The sequence below is a fragment of the Girardinichthys multiradiatus genome, chromosome 23 (assembly GCF_021462225.1).
Source record: "Girardinichthys multiradiatus isolate DD_20200921_A chromosome 23, DD_fGirMul_XY1, whole genome shotgun sequence".
Taxonomy (NCBI): Eukaryota; Metazoa; Chordata; class Actinopteri; order Cyprinodontiformes; family Goodeidae; genus Girardinichthys; species Girardinichthys multiradiatus.
This window is the reverse complement of record NC_061815.1, coordinates 40,859,437-40,874,656: the sequence shown is the minus strand read 5'-3', so window position 1 is coordinate 40,874,656 and position 15,220 is coordinate 40,859,437. Positions and strand designations below refer to the sequence as shown.

The following is a 15,220-nucleotide window of genomic DNA, read 5'->3' as shown; positions in this document are numbered from 1 at the left end:
TTAAAACTTGCTGTCTTGTACCGCAGGCATGTTTTGACATGTTTTGGAAAATACAGATTCCTTTTTGAAATAGCTTCTTACATCTGTGCTTCCTTTGACTTTATTTTAATCACTAAAATAGCTAACTAGTAGTCTTCTCCTATGCACCTGGTGGTGCACAGGTATGATGCGTTCACTGATCTGAAACAGATAGATTTTTGAGTTTCTGACCAGCTGATGCAGTTAAAAGCGGTCCGGTTATTCTTTTGTGTCATTTCCGGACACTCAAGATGAGAATTGGTTGCCAGTGTGGATGTAACTACTTGATTGTAGCTTTAATTTGTAGATTGACCCTCCTGTAACTTTCTAAGTGTCCATTCGTGACACTTTAGCCGATAAATATCTGCTGATACTGCAAAGTCAACTCATAATAGACTGTGGTTTTACTTTACTTATTTCAATTAAGAAAAAAATCCATGTTAGACTTTTTAATCAACATGGAAATTTTAAAATCATAAGCTTATTTTCTCTAACAATGCAGTGTGGTGACATTTTCTGCCTAGTTTTCTCTTAAGTTATTCTCCATCTGAAGTAAAAAAAATCTATAATATACTTAAAAAATGTTAGATTTGTGACAGTTTCTTATAAAACCAAAGAACCAATCCTCATGAAAATGCAGGAGCATCCCAAACACAATTGGCTAATGAAAGCGGCTCTTTATTCAATTCAATTCAAAGATACTTTATTGATCCCCGAGGGGAAATTAGAATTCCAGTACAACCCATCCAAACATACATCATGACACAAGACAATGGGGGGACGGGTCACCGAGGCTTTGCTGCCCACTCACAGGCGCTGCCCTTGCTAGATGAGAAAAGAGGCCACATTAGGTAAGTAGAGGGAAAAAAAATCATATTTCACACTTTATCCTTAGCAGGATACAGTTTGAGATTGCAAAAAACCTCAGCACAAAGAAGTAACAAATTTACAAAACAACATCATGCCGGGAATGGTGAAGGTGGTGTGAGGGGGTGCAAATGTTTATCTTGAGCATGTGTGTGTGCAAGTGAGTGTGTGCAAGTAAGTCCATGAAGCGCTGTCACAGAGACCATTGTCCTTGATGATACGTTGGAATGTTCATCAACCGGCCACAAAGTTCTGAGCAGGTCCACAGGTGTCCTCAGGGAAGGGAGGGGGCAGAGGGAGCAGAGCGTCATGTTTACATAACTTCCAGGAGAAGTTGAAGATAGCCAGCCATCAAGGCCGTGCAGGGGAGCCAGATTCAGAAAAACAATAATTATTTGGGTTAGGCTGACTCTTAATTTTCCGTCAGCCTTGAGAGTCTCACTGGTTCTTCTCAAAGGCAAATCCAAACAGCCAAATTCCTGGTCTTTCTGCCAGATCCGAGCGAACAACTTTCTCCAAGATTTATCCCATTTCACCCCTGAGTCCAGGAACCGCAACCTGCCTGCGATGCGATCCTGTGTAAGGATCACATCCAGTCTGCGATTCAGCTCACGTAACATCTCAGTCTGAGTGTTGATCGCTCTGAAGATCCCATCACACATGCCAGGCAGCCTTACAATGGCCAGAACAGCTGCTGACATTCTCCGAATTTCTCGATATGCCAGGTAACCGCTGACTCCAAAAAGCAGAAATCCTGATATCAAACATCCAATTATATACACATCTTCCACATCCTCGACTGACATTATCGACAGACACACAATCCTCCACTTCTGCCAGGAGTCCATCGTGTATCCGGAGAAAAATGTCCCGTCCGGGCAAGTGGGCTCTCCCGACCCCTGTCTTCTCGTCGAGAAAATTTGATCAATTGCATTGAGAGACCAGCTGACCAAATCCATATTTTGGAAGAATTTGGAAAATGTGCAAAAAGAGGCTCCAAAAAAAAGACAAGACACAGAGCTGAAGCAGGGCAGATATGGGAGGGGTGCGGGAGACAGAGAAAAAGCGTCCACCTCCACCGAGAGCAGGAAAAAGGAAACCTTATTAATATGACATCAATATCATTAAGACAACAGTGGGTCTCACACTGTCCGTTTTGTGTTTTATTAAGTCAGTGTTCTGCAGGAGTCAGAGTCTCAGAAGAGAAACCTTAACCTCTGATATAAAATCCTAACTGGCTGAAATAATGTTACATTGTGTCCACTGAAACAGCCAATTAGATGCGAACCACTTCTGTGAATCTAAACTGAACCAGAATTTGCCTCACTAAACCACTAATCCTGCTTTGTGGTACAAGCCTTTGGTCCTCCGTGCATGGTTTAGACATTTCTCTGCTTCTTTACTCCAGATTAAAATTATTGGGTGATAAATGGGCTACTACTGCTGGTCTGAAATGGAGGTAATTCAAGCATCACAATCAGGTGTGTTGGAGCACGAATGAGCCTGAAAATATGTAGGACAGATTGAGAAACTCTACCATAAAAGTTCAGTATAGCCGGTCTGTCTTTTGCTGCTATTAATGAATTGAACTGTTGGATATGAAATAAAACCATTTAGGAGCTCTTCATGAAAAGTCTCTGCACATCTCAGTAGAGCAAAATGATAAAAGTTTTAAAGCAGCAGGAAAGGAATTTTGTAGGGGAGAGTCTATTTTACATCGTCTAATTTTATATTCTTGCATGAGGTCATATTTATGTAATAGAAATGGATCAGTTTCTACTGTGCTTCTTTCTCAGTGCTATATTATCCTTCATCCATTACAGGAGAAAGTATTCCTTGCGGCTAGGAAGGACAAAGAAAGGGAGCGGACCTGTGTGTGTGCAAATGGAAAAAAAAACTTGCACGCACAAATTTCTATCCTGGCTTTTGTGTTTTCTATCAATCATTTGTCCGACAGTCCTTTACCTGTGGCAGTACAACGTCGGCAGTCTAAGCTCACCCTGATATGCACACACCTGCATATGTATTGGCACGGAAAACAAGAGGCAGGACATTTTTCCTTTCCCATCCTGCTCGCAAGTTATACCAGCCCACCCCCCCCTTACCCTCTGCATTCCTCGTACCGGCGCAGTCAGAGCTCTTAAACATCCAATCTACTGCGGCACGCACACAGGCATTATTCTGATGGTCTGGGAGGCTGAACTCTGGTTTCGTTCAGGCTTCGGGCGACTGCTAGAGTCTCAGGTTTGCGTGCAGTGGCAGAAAATATAATCTCCTGGGAGTCGCTTCAGTAACACCGGCAAGAAAGCTCTCTCTTTTATTTTGGTTTAGGGTCTGAAATCCGGATCACAAAGGCATGGATTATGAAGGTAGTTAACTATGTTTATTTTTTTTTTTTTTACCCTTATAGCATGTGCGCCATGAAAACATCTCTTCTCCACTCCTCTCTATTCTAAGCAACAAGCTTATCTTATTATTGTGGTTGATTATAGTCATAGTGGCATTCTTGAGGAATTTTAATAGCATAAAGCTTTCTAACTGTAGTTAGCGTTTCATAAACGTTTTTTTCATATTCAAAGTTTCTTAATGGATGTGGTTCAACCCTTTATATTAGAAATTTTGCCTTTATGAGTTCCTGTCTTCTAATACTTATGTCCAGTTGTGGATAGGCATGGTGTGTTTTCTAGTATCCAGGCACCAAGTTTCAAAACCTTTATGGTCTTGAAATCGCTGAAACATCATACTATTCCTATGGTTTTGAAGTCTGTTGAGGTGCAAAAAATTGTGCAACTGAAGTTTTTTCATATTGAATGGACCATAAAGTAAAGAAATGCAGCCCCTCCCCTTCATGGTGCTGTGTACTGCTGGTCAGCTGGCTAAAAGAAGGATCCGGCACTTTACCTGGTCTAAAAAAAGGGCAACTTCAGGTTGTTTGGAAATATTTGAATTCGTGAAAAAATAACATGGTCATGGATTGGAAACTAAAGTAACGCCACTGATCATTCATATTAGAGAAACGCTATTTTTAAACTAGAGGTAGCAAGCTACATAAAGAAGCTGACTGCAGGCTGTCTACCTGAATAATTATCCTGCCAATATCAGCCTACTGGGGACCAGTGCTACTTTATAAAGGACAGAAAGCCAAAAAGCTATCTGATGCTATAATCACTTGAATGTTTTCTGAGGTTAGCAATTACCACAGTTAGCGCTGCTAGCATTCCTGAAACTCTTTTTGTGTAGCTAGAGAATAAAGACCCTTAGCTTTACTCTGAGATTTTCCAAACACAGCCAGCATTTCATAAGAAACACAGGTTGAAATTCAAAAGGATAAACAAGAACGAGTTTGCTTTACTGTGTTTAGCCTTCCTGTTGTCTTTTCTAACATGAAAGCATCTTAAATGGCAAGTTTTATCTGTCTCCTCTAACTTTATTTTTAATATTTTACTGATACGGCTAATAGCTAACTTAGTCTCGACTCAGTAACAGCCTTCACACTGAAGAGTGTTGTCAGTGCAACATGGTAGTGCTTAGATATGGTGCGCTAACTGAAGGGTAATTTATCTGTTTCTCACAGGGCCGATCAGGTTTTAGGGAGCAACCGTTTTTTCCTTTTTAATTAAATTGGTGCATCTCTATTTAGCAATTGTTTTATTCTATATTTTTAACAAATATTACATTATTATAACTAAAAGAGAATGTAATGTTAGCAGTAGTACAATTAGCTAGTTTTTCTATTTTCTATTTTAAAAATGTTATTCATTTCTAAATTTTATACATTGATGAAATAACATACTGTGAAAAGGTGGTATTTTTATTCAATGTTATGAGGCTGTGAAAATCTCATTACAGCTCATGCCTAGATGAGGAGTATTTATCCAAAAGTTTCTTCAAAGTTTCATTCAGTTCTCTGTTTTTGGGAGGAATTTTAAGAGAGTTTAGTAGCTGCACAAAGGCATTGTGACTCCTAGTGTTTAGGTGCTGAAGCGATCATTAGTGAAGGGGGATTGCATTTCTGCCCACATAATTCAAACTTCTTACACTTGTGGAGTACCATGTGCTCCTCCCATAAGCAGAGGTTTGACTTCAGTCCATTTTCTTCTGCCTCATTTCACAGAGTTCTGTGCTTTCTGGGAAAAGCACCGTGACTTTTAGCTGACTTTTAGCGAAATTCACTTTGTCCCCCAGGGAGCTTGCTGAGAGGAAGCAGCTGCAGCTCGCTGCCATATTGCTGCTGCTCTCTGAATTTGTGATTTGCTGTCCAGTATCAGTGAGAACAGTTGAAGTATTGCCATGGACCTTACTCTGATGTTCTCTCTCTACAGAAAATCAGGATGAAGACCAGGAGATAACACTATGACTATGGATCTGTACTTTGCTGTTTAATTGCGTTCAGCTTCAAAAAATAAAGACGTAAACATCTGAAACCCATCAGCGTGAGCTTCTGTGGAGATAAGAGGAAGCTGATCTTCCCCTGATACAGGTTTGGGCTGAGCTTCCACAGAAGATGGCTGCAACAGAAACCAAAGTCACCAGCAGCGCTGCAGGTCTGTCCTGGGCTCGCGTATGTAAAGATTGTGGCCAACCGCATGAGGGTCAGGACACTCACCTGTACGAGTACCAAAATGAGGTGGACGATGAGTTGGTTTGTCACATTTGCCTACAGCCCCTCCTCAGACCCATGGATACTCCATGTGGGCACACGTACTGTTTTCACTGTCTCAGCAACTTCCTGAAGGAGCAGGACTTTTGCCCTGTGGATCGCCAGCGTCTACAGCTGAAGCAGTGTCGACCTTCCAGCCTGCTGGTGAGGAACCTGCTGGACAAACTGGTCGTGACGTGCCCTCACTATGCAGTGTGCCAGCAGGAGATGCAGCGTTGTGAGCTGCAGCCTCATCTGCACAACAGGTAGGATTCTGGCTGAGATGGTGACGATTCCTCACAGCATATTTAGTAAACGTTTCTGACAACCCAGAAGTATTTAAGATGTTATTTTAGTTTGGAAAGGAGAAACTGTTCTTTTGGATGGCTAATTATTTAATGAACAATTATACTATGTTAAAAAATATAGTATTGCATCCCTTTTTTCAGTTTTGCTGATTTTATTTAATATACACCAAACTACAGCTGCACAATATATGGAATCACTGTCATACTCCAGACATCAGTGCACGCAAGATCACAATCACAAAGGGCAGCTTAAAAGTTATTTTTGTGTTATGCATTTATGGTCTGTATATCTATAGTTTATTTGGTAAGTTGGGTGGACTCTTACTGCCTACAACCTCTCACAGGGGGTGTTTAGGGCCTTGTGGCATGGTTAAAAACAAAGAAAAATGTCAAGAAAATGTGGGTTTATCATGTTCTATATGATCATTGTAACGTCATTAAATTTTGTAACAGATTGAATGGATTTACTGCTAAAACACAGCTAAATTTAGATACAATTTGATGTCAACTGGTTCAGAATCTCCACTTTCAGATATTGCATGACATGTAATATCAGGTTTTTTCTAACAAAACAAGTACTTTTAGGTAACATGTAGGCCCCAAAGAAGAAGCTGTGTTTAAAAGCTGTGAATCCATGAGTGACAAGATGCACTGGCAGAAAAGCCCCAATGAAATATGAGGCGATCAAAACTCAAATTAAACATACAGGTCCTTCTCAAAATATTAGCATATTGTGATAGTTCATTATTTTCCATAATGTCATGATAAAAATGTAACATTCATATATTTTAGATTCATTGCACACTAACTGAAATATTTCAGGTCTTTTATTGTCTTAATACGGATGATTTTGGCATACAGCTCATGAAAACCCAAAATTCCTATCTCACAAAATTAGCATATCATTAAAAGGGTCTCTAAACGAGCTATGAACCTAATCATCTGAATCAACGAGTTAACTCTAAACACCTGCAAAAGATTCCTGAGGCCTTTAAAACTCCCAGCCTGGTTCATCACTCAAAACCCCAATCATGGGTAAGACTGCCGACCTGACTGCTGTCCAGAAGGCCACTATTGACACCCTCAAGCAAGAGGGTAAGACACAGAAAGAAATTTCTGAACGAATAGGCTGTTCCCAGAGTGCTGTATCAAGGCACCTCAGTGGGAAGTCTGTGGGAAGGAAAAAGTGTGGCAGAAAACGCTGCACAACAAGAAGAGGTGACCGGACCCTGAGGAAGATTGTGGAGAAGGGCCGATTCCAGACCTTGGGGGACCTGCGGAAGCAGTGGACTGAGTCTGGAGTAGAAACATCCAGAGCCACCGTGCACAGGCGTGTGCAGGAAATGGGCTACAGGTGCCGCATTCCCCAGGTCAAGCCACTTTTGAACCAGAAACAGCGGCAGAAGCGCCTGACCTGGGCTACAGAAAAGCAGCACTGGACTGTTGCTCAGTGGTCCAAAGTACTTTTTTCGGATGAAAGCAAATTCTGCATGTCATTCGGAAATCAAGGTGCCAGAGTCTGGAGGAAGACTGGGGAGAAGGAAATGCCAAAATGCCAGAAGTCCAGTGTCAAGTACCCACAGTCAGTGATGGTCTGGGGTGCCGTGTCAGCTGCAGGTGTTGGTCCACTGTGTTTTATCAAGGGCAGGGTCAATGCAGCTAGCTATCAGGAGATTTTGGAGCACTTCATGCTTCCTTCTGCTGAAAAGCTTTATGGAGATGAAGATTTCATTTTTCAGCACGACCTGGCACCTGCTCACAGTGCCAAAACCACTGGTAAATGGTTTACTGACCATGGTATCACTGTGCTCAATTGGCCTGCCAACTCTCCTGACCTGAACCCCATAGAGAATCTGTGGGATATTGTGAAGAGAACGTTGAGAGACTCAAGACCCAACACTCTGGATGAGCTAAAGGCCGCTATCGAAGCATCCTGGGCCTCCATAAGACCTCAGCAGTGCCACAGGCTGATTGCCTCCATGCCACGCCACATTGAAGCAGTCATTTCTGCAAAAGGATTCCCGACTAAGTATTGAGTGCATAACTGTACATGATTATTTGAAGGTTGACGTTTTTTGTATTAAAAACACTTTTCTTTTATTGGTCGGATGAAATATGCTAATTTTGTGAGATAGGAATTTTGGGTTTTCATGAGCTGTATGCCAAAATCATCCGTATTAAGACAATAAAAGACCTGAAATATTTCAGTTAGTGTGCAATGAATCTAAAATATATGAATGTTAAAGTTTCATCATTACATTATGGAAAATAATAAACTTTATCACAATATGCTAATATTTTGAGAAGGACCTGTATGAGTTTTTCCTAATATCATAGTGGCATGTTTGTAAAAGATATGGCAATTCATGAACAAGCTCCACTCTTCAGTTTGGTGGTCATGGTGACCGGATACCCAGCACACTACGGTGTGTTTTTAATCCACTGATGGGGCACTACACTGAGTACAATGTGCCACATATCCTAAATACAACATAACCGCCTCAGTTCATTTGAGTAGAGGGCATGGCACAATTAAACAGAGCATCCACAGACACCTTTGTTAATCCACTTAGTGTTTTCTGACAGGCTCAAGGAAACAACCAGACTTCAGATTTCTATGCTGAAAATCCCTTTCTGTGTTCTGTGTGCTCAGCAGCGCAACATTAACTTTCACAGAAACATCTGGCATAAACTCATCAGAGGAAGAAACATTTTCTTATGGTGATCAATAATCCTCCAAGTTTAACCCCTCACCACAGCATGACTGAAAGCTAAAGGACATCCTCATTTGACTTATTGTGTAGAAGTTTGGGGGAAGGCTTGTAAAACATACTAATTCCCCTTCTGTTTTGCAAAAAAGAGCTGCAAGAATCATAAGTAGAAAGCGATACAGGGAACCAACGAATCCACTTTTCCTGAATTTAAAATGTATGAAATATTATGACTTGGTGGACCATCATATTTTACAAGTTGTGTTTTTAATATACATAACAAATCAGAAAATTTGCAAAAAAAAGAATTGTTAGAAGAGATTGTATTTATAATTTAAGAGGATCAGAAAATGCCTGATCCAATGGAGAAAGGAAATAATAAATGTTTAATCATAAATTAACTGTGACTAGTGACACCCAGGCCTAATTACTGCCAGAACAATCAAGAAACAAATTACATGCAACCTATCTGGCAACATGAAGTAGGCTAAAAGGTGTATAAAAGCAAAGCCTCATACAGTGATCTAAAGAAACTAAAAGACGAAAGAAAAGCAAAGTCACTGACATCTATCATTCTGGAAAGGGTTACAAAGACGTTTATCAGCTTTCGGGACTCCATGAAGTCATAATAAGAGCGATTATCAAAAAAATGCTGCTAACCTGGAACAGTGGTGAACCTTCCCAAGAGTGCTTCAACCACAGTAGGTCACCAAACCACCCAGAACCACATCTAAAGCACTGCAGGCCTCACTTGTCTCAGATAAGGTCAGAGTTCATGATGCAACAGTAAGAAAAAAACTCGACAAAAATGGCATCTATGGTAGAGTTCCATGGCAAAAACCACTGCTGACCAAAAACAACACATCTCACATTTGCAGAAAAATATTTTATAGACCCTAAAGTCAGAAAACATTTTGTGGACTGACTAGACAGCAGTGGAAATAACAGCCTTTTTGCGTGTCTGAATTATAATTATGGAAAGAGAAGTAGACCAGAATTCCTTCACTGCAACGTAAACAACTCATTGCTAGTTATAACAAATGCTTCATGATAGTTGTTCCCACCAAGGGTGGCACAACCAGTTATTTGTATTAGGGCTCATTTACTTTTTCACATAGAGCCAGGTTGGTTTGGAAAGCTTTTTTTCCCATTAAGTGAAATCATATTTTGGAAACTGCATGCTGTGCTTACTCAGGTTATCTTTTTATGATAGTATATTTTGTTTTTATGTCCTGAAACATTTAATTGTGACAAAAAGGCAAAAACAGAAACAATCTGTGAAGGGTGGCAAATCATTTTTTTAAATAAACAGAAGTTAATCCATGGAGAAAGAAGTCCGTTTTTAAATCACCCTATCCTTTTAGTCGCTACAGTTCAAGCTTGAACACACAGCTTTATAATTACTGAGCTCAAGACGAGGCACAGGTCAGTCGTCTTGCTCTGCACATGCCCAGTGTGGTGCTTATTGCCAGACATTACGCAGTTATTAATGAGAGGCAGAGTGCCCTCCTGCTGCCTTTCTGTGCAAACAACAAGGATACAAAGTTCAGGAATGAGAGACGAGCAGCAAGCCCAGATCTCTAAGTAAATGAAACATAACCTTTCACATTGAGCTCCCTGCTCTGCAGCAGAGGTGTCTGACTCATAGGTACATTGCTTTTCTTAGCATCCCTTATTGTCTAAACTTGTTTAAACATCTATTTCTGCAGCTCCATGTATTATGACCCAATTAGCACCGTCTCTTTCTGTTTATTTATAGTCTGATATTGTTCTTTCTAAGAATAAATCCTCTTATGTGCGGTCTTTGTGTTTTTCCAGATGTCCTGTTTTTAAGAGGCTGAGGGAAGAAGCAGAGAAGAGGAAGAGGCCCTCCTGGAATGAAATAAAAGGACGTAAGGTTGACGGAGAGTCATCTGGAGATGCAAAACATTCAGCTACGCTGTCTGGAAATTTCACCAGGGATCAGTCTGAGCCTGGTCTGATAAATCCTGCTTATGAGGAAATCGAGGATGGTATGGAGTCATTTTATCACCCATTCCTGTTATTTGTGAAAACATGTTTAATGCGACCACATCCTTCTCTGAATGCGTTTGCAAAAGCTTCTTATGTGCTTCAGTGGCAGTTAATAGTATTTGTTGCTTTAAGTGTAGATGTATTCATTACTGGAATCATTGTGAGGACACATTGTTACTGTTTTTAGTTTGAGGTGATTCTCTTGAAGCCCAGGTGAATCATCAGCCAAGCTGCAGGAACATGTACCAGCTCACAGATGTTTTAACCACACAGTTTCATCATCGGAAAAACCCTTTAAAGCAACAGTAAACCCACATCACGGAGCAACACACCTGAGCTGATAAATGTCCCTTAAATTCCAGCTGTTTGGTCTCAGTTTGTTATTACTCACAAGGAATTACTCGCAGTACATTATTTGAAATAAAGTTTTCTTGCTTATGTATCAACATGCTGATTCATCCGTTTTGCTTCATCTCTGCAGTCTCTGGTTAACCCCTTTCACACATTTATTTATCTGTTCTCAACGGTGTAAAAATGTCCGTATCGAGCCACTTCTGTTTCCATTTGGGAATTCACACAGCCCAAACAGAAACAGATTAGCGCCATGTGAACATGTGCTTACACACAACAAGCCGGCGTCACGGCATCAGCATTGAAGGTTAAGCCCGTGTGTCTAGACGGGGGTCAGTTACCAGAAGGTATTCTGAGGTTTTAAAAACTGCTAAAATAGAACCATTCCTTTAGTTTAAAGTCTTATTTTAATAAAATGCCAGAGAAAGTGCTGCAGTGACTGGTGTTTTCTCCAGCTATATGGAGCATAGAGCAAAGCAGCGCTGACCCTCCCCCACCTGTTGCTTTGCACTGCTGGTCAGGAGGCTGAAGGGAGGACCAATATATTTTTTCTCGTATTTGCAGAATATGCCAATTCAGCTGTTTGGAAAAATATCCCGTCAAGAAAAACCCTAGAGACTCATGGAATTGACAAGCTGTTTTTAAATAAAAGCTAATAGATCGACTTTCTTGATTTATATCTGTGAAAATACCATGAACCTCTTTTACATTTTATAGTGTTTACATTTACAAAGGCTTCCTTTGCAGTGAACACGTGGCTTTGTGTTATGAATTCAGGTAATTGTTTTTAAAAAGAAGTTAATTTTTAACTGCGTTATGCAACCGTGTCGTGTTGAAGTCAAACAAAAGTGAGCTGGGGGTTTAACATTATCAGTGCTGTATCCAAAGGTCAGCACACTCCTGTTAAACATTACACAACTGGCGGATAATACAGCATCCTGCTGTCTTATTCCTATATGTGAGGTTGAGTTGATGGGTGTCTCACCTAAAGTAAAATTAAAGGGAACATTTTGTTGACCTTTCATGATTAATGTTCGCTTGGGTTCTCATGTGCAACTCAGTCCTTCTTTCGGTGGAAAATATTTATCTCAGTCTTCAGAGACGATGTATTCAGCTGTTTATTTGTCTTTGCTTTGCGTTTCTCAACCTTTTGTTCTCAGTTTCTTTGTGAAATAACTACAGCTGACTCAAGTCCAAGTTTGAAGTTGGATCTTGTCGTTTTGTCAGCCAGTAATTTACCATTTATGTAAACGTTATCTCCTTATCTTCTTCTCATGGAGCCTCTTATTATGACGCTGGCACCTCTGTGGTCTGTTGTCTGGACCCTCCTACCTTGGTTGCCCAGGTGCTCCACAAACATGCAGGATACCACCTGCACCAAAACAATCATCTTGATCTTATCTGATCAAAGAATGTTCTCAGACCTCTTCTAGTTTTGGAAGCAGAGCGTTTTATTTTGAAATCCGTCCATGCAGGGTTTTGTTAAGCGGTGTCCCTCATACTTTAAGGTGCTGCAGTGGGTTTACCTTTATGTTTTGCCCCTGATCTGAAACCGAACCAATTTGTTTTGTTAGAATTGGTGCAGATAAGATGTGAGTTGTCAGAATTGCAGCTCTGAGCAGTACGTTTTATTTTTGTTCTCATACCTTAATTAAGGATGCAGTGGTAAAGATTTTTGTTGGTTTTTATTAATTTTTCTGATCTTACACTCTGATGAATCTTTTTCTGAAAGCCAACAAATGTCTGATGCTATTCAAATATTTAGGTTTTATTATCCCTGATGGATTTCAAGGCTTTTGGAATAAGTTCTCTACAAAGATTGTACTGAACCCATTCTTTTAAAACCCTGTTAAATAAGATATCCAGTGATGCATAAAATGTATTTTGATGAAATCAGATATTTACATATGTTGTATACAAAGATACATAACCTTTTTGTGTCTCTCTGTCTGACATTAAATCAGACTAAACCTTTCGGACTGTACCATGCCTACAAGCAAAACATGTTTTCTTTCTATAAAGCACACTACATGTAAATATCTGGTTTTAGCTCTTTTTCTGTGAATAAATGTTGAATAAAGCTTATTATTTTAAGCAGTCAGGATATGAAACATTAGGTAAATATGACAAAATGTGTATAACGTTTACAGGGACCTTAATTGTTCTTACTTTTAGCTGAATATAAAAACAGTTTTTAAATTGCGAAACTAATGTATAAAGAAACAAATACTTAAACAAGCAAAAGTTATCAGGAAATCCACTGAACTGAGTTTCAAAGACATGAAGTCGTCAGCCTGAATAGTAATATTACAAATGCAGTACAAAATCTTAACGAAATTAATGAAATAAAAACATGCTCTTCATGGAGATATTTGTATCCAGCTAAAGTAAAGTTTAAAATTACTTTATCATATGTTTATCAGCTAGCTTTGAATGAGAACCAAATAAATGACCTGATTTCTGCTTCAGAAATAATAAAAGTAGCTTTGTTCATTCCCCTTGGTTTTCTGCTCCTCTCTTTCCTGCAGACAACACGCCCCTGCGGTCCAGTCTGGTGGCCGAGGCCAACGTGGTGGAGCTGTTCAGAGACGAACCCCAGGAGGAGTTGGGCCTCCGCATTGTCGGAGGAAAAGATACACCACTGGGAAACATAGTGGTCCAGGAGGTTATCCGGGACTCGATAGCCTCTCGTGATGGCAGACTGGCTCCAGGGGACCATATCTTAGAGGTGGGACCAAGAAATGTGTTGGAATTGCGTTTCGCACAATGTTGTCTTTTTCAGTGTGGGTAGTTCAGTTAGACAGGGGTGTCAAAATTTAGTCCTGCAACTCTCAGATGTTTTTGATCCAACACGCTTGAATCAAATATTCATATCCGAAAGGACTGTTTGGAGTGCTTTAATTGTTGGCTGATATATTCCAGGTGTTATGAACTGATGTAATATTTAGCCACTTGGACAGAGTCTCATAGAAGTAGATGCTCACACCAGACACAAATTGCCCAAAATGTTAAAGGTCAGAGTGATGGAAGCACGGATGGGAGGGAGGAAAGAAGAAAATAGGCATGTCACAGCTCATAGTCTCGCAAAATTTACTAATATTATCACTATCGCAAGATTTTTTACTTTTTTTTTTAAAGATATTTCTTCGGCACTAGTGGCCTCCATTTTTTTAATTCTTTGACAATAGGCAGACAGGAACGAGGGGCAGAGAGAGGGGGAGACACCCAGCAAATGTCGCTGGGTCCAGGACTCGAACCCGGGATGGCCTCCCCGAGGACCGCGGCCTCCGCATACGGTCGCGCGATTAACCCCCACACCACCAGCGCTGCGCCCGCAACATTTTTTTTATATCGTGCAGCCCTGCACTAGCATTTAAAGCAAGGCATCGAGTTTATGACGCAAAAGAACAACTTTTCCTGCATCTTTTTTCGGTCCTCGTTTGGAACTGGAACCACAATAAAATATATTATGGGCCGAATTATCAATAATCCAAATACCAAAAATAGAGCAAACATGCCAATGTTAGCCTAGCACTTCTGAGAAATGCCCCAGATGAAAACATCAGCAGCAGCAACGAGATGTAAGTCTATTGATTGCTGTAGCTGAATTTATCAGAAAAGAGCAGAAGATCTTGTGAAGATCCTGACAGAGTATTTTCATTATTCTCAGTGAAGCAATCCTGTACCAACACGGGCGGAAAGGTCAATCGGAAAGGAAGAAGCCATTACTCCAGAAGCAACACAAAGTTTACAATGCATTTTTTGAATGCACTCAGGGACAAAGACTTCAAGACATGGTCTGTTTATACTAAAATTGAAGAGTTTGGCCATAATGACGATTGTTACATATAGAAAGCATAAGAGTTTCAGAACACCACTGCAAATGTTAGGCAGCATCATGTTACATGGGCGTTTTACTGCAGGAGGGACTGGTGCACTTCACAAAATAGAAAGCACCATCAGGATGGAACTTTATGTGGAAATATGAAAGCTACTTCTCAAGACATCAGCTAGAATGTTAAAGCTTGGGCACAAATTGACTCGACGACAACAAAGTCAGTGTTTTGAAGTGGCCGTTACAAAGCCCTAATCTCAGTCCTAAGACACCTTACCCACATCATACAATTTAAAGGCAATTCTTCCAAATACTAATAGAATATATGTAAACTTTTGGATTTGAAGAAAGTAAAACAAACTCTGTCGTCATTCTGGTATTTGGCAAATAGAAATACTCATGGCAATCCTAACTGACCTAAAACATGAAAAGTTGAATCTGTTGTAATGTCAGACAGTGAGAAAAGGAAAGATAATGC

The 15,220-nt window shown here is 40.2% G+C and overlaps 1 protein-coding gene across 3 annotated transcripts in view; it reads left to right on the top strand.

Moving 5' to 3' along the window:
• Positions 1-15,220, top strand: part of lnx2b (ligand of numb-protein X 2b) — a 32,462-nt gene that overhangs the window by 5,568 nt on the left and 11,674 nt on the right. For 2 of the 3 annotated variants that reach the window (XM_047354550.1, XM_047354552.1), the window contains exons 2-4: positions 5,208-5,790; positions 10,362-10,555; positions 13,436-13,635. In XM_047354550.1, coding sequence (XP_047210506.1) covers positions 5,390-5,790; positions 10,362-10,555; positions 13,436-13,635 — 795 coding nt within the window. In that variant the 5' untranslated portion in view covers positions 5,208-5,389. Of the gene's footprint in view, positions 1-3,063; positions 3,255-5,207; positions 5,791-10,361; positions 10,556-13,435; positions 13,636-15,220 lie in introns of those variants that run through there. The other variant, XM_047354551.1, reaches the window with a different exon arrangement.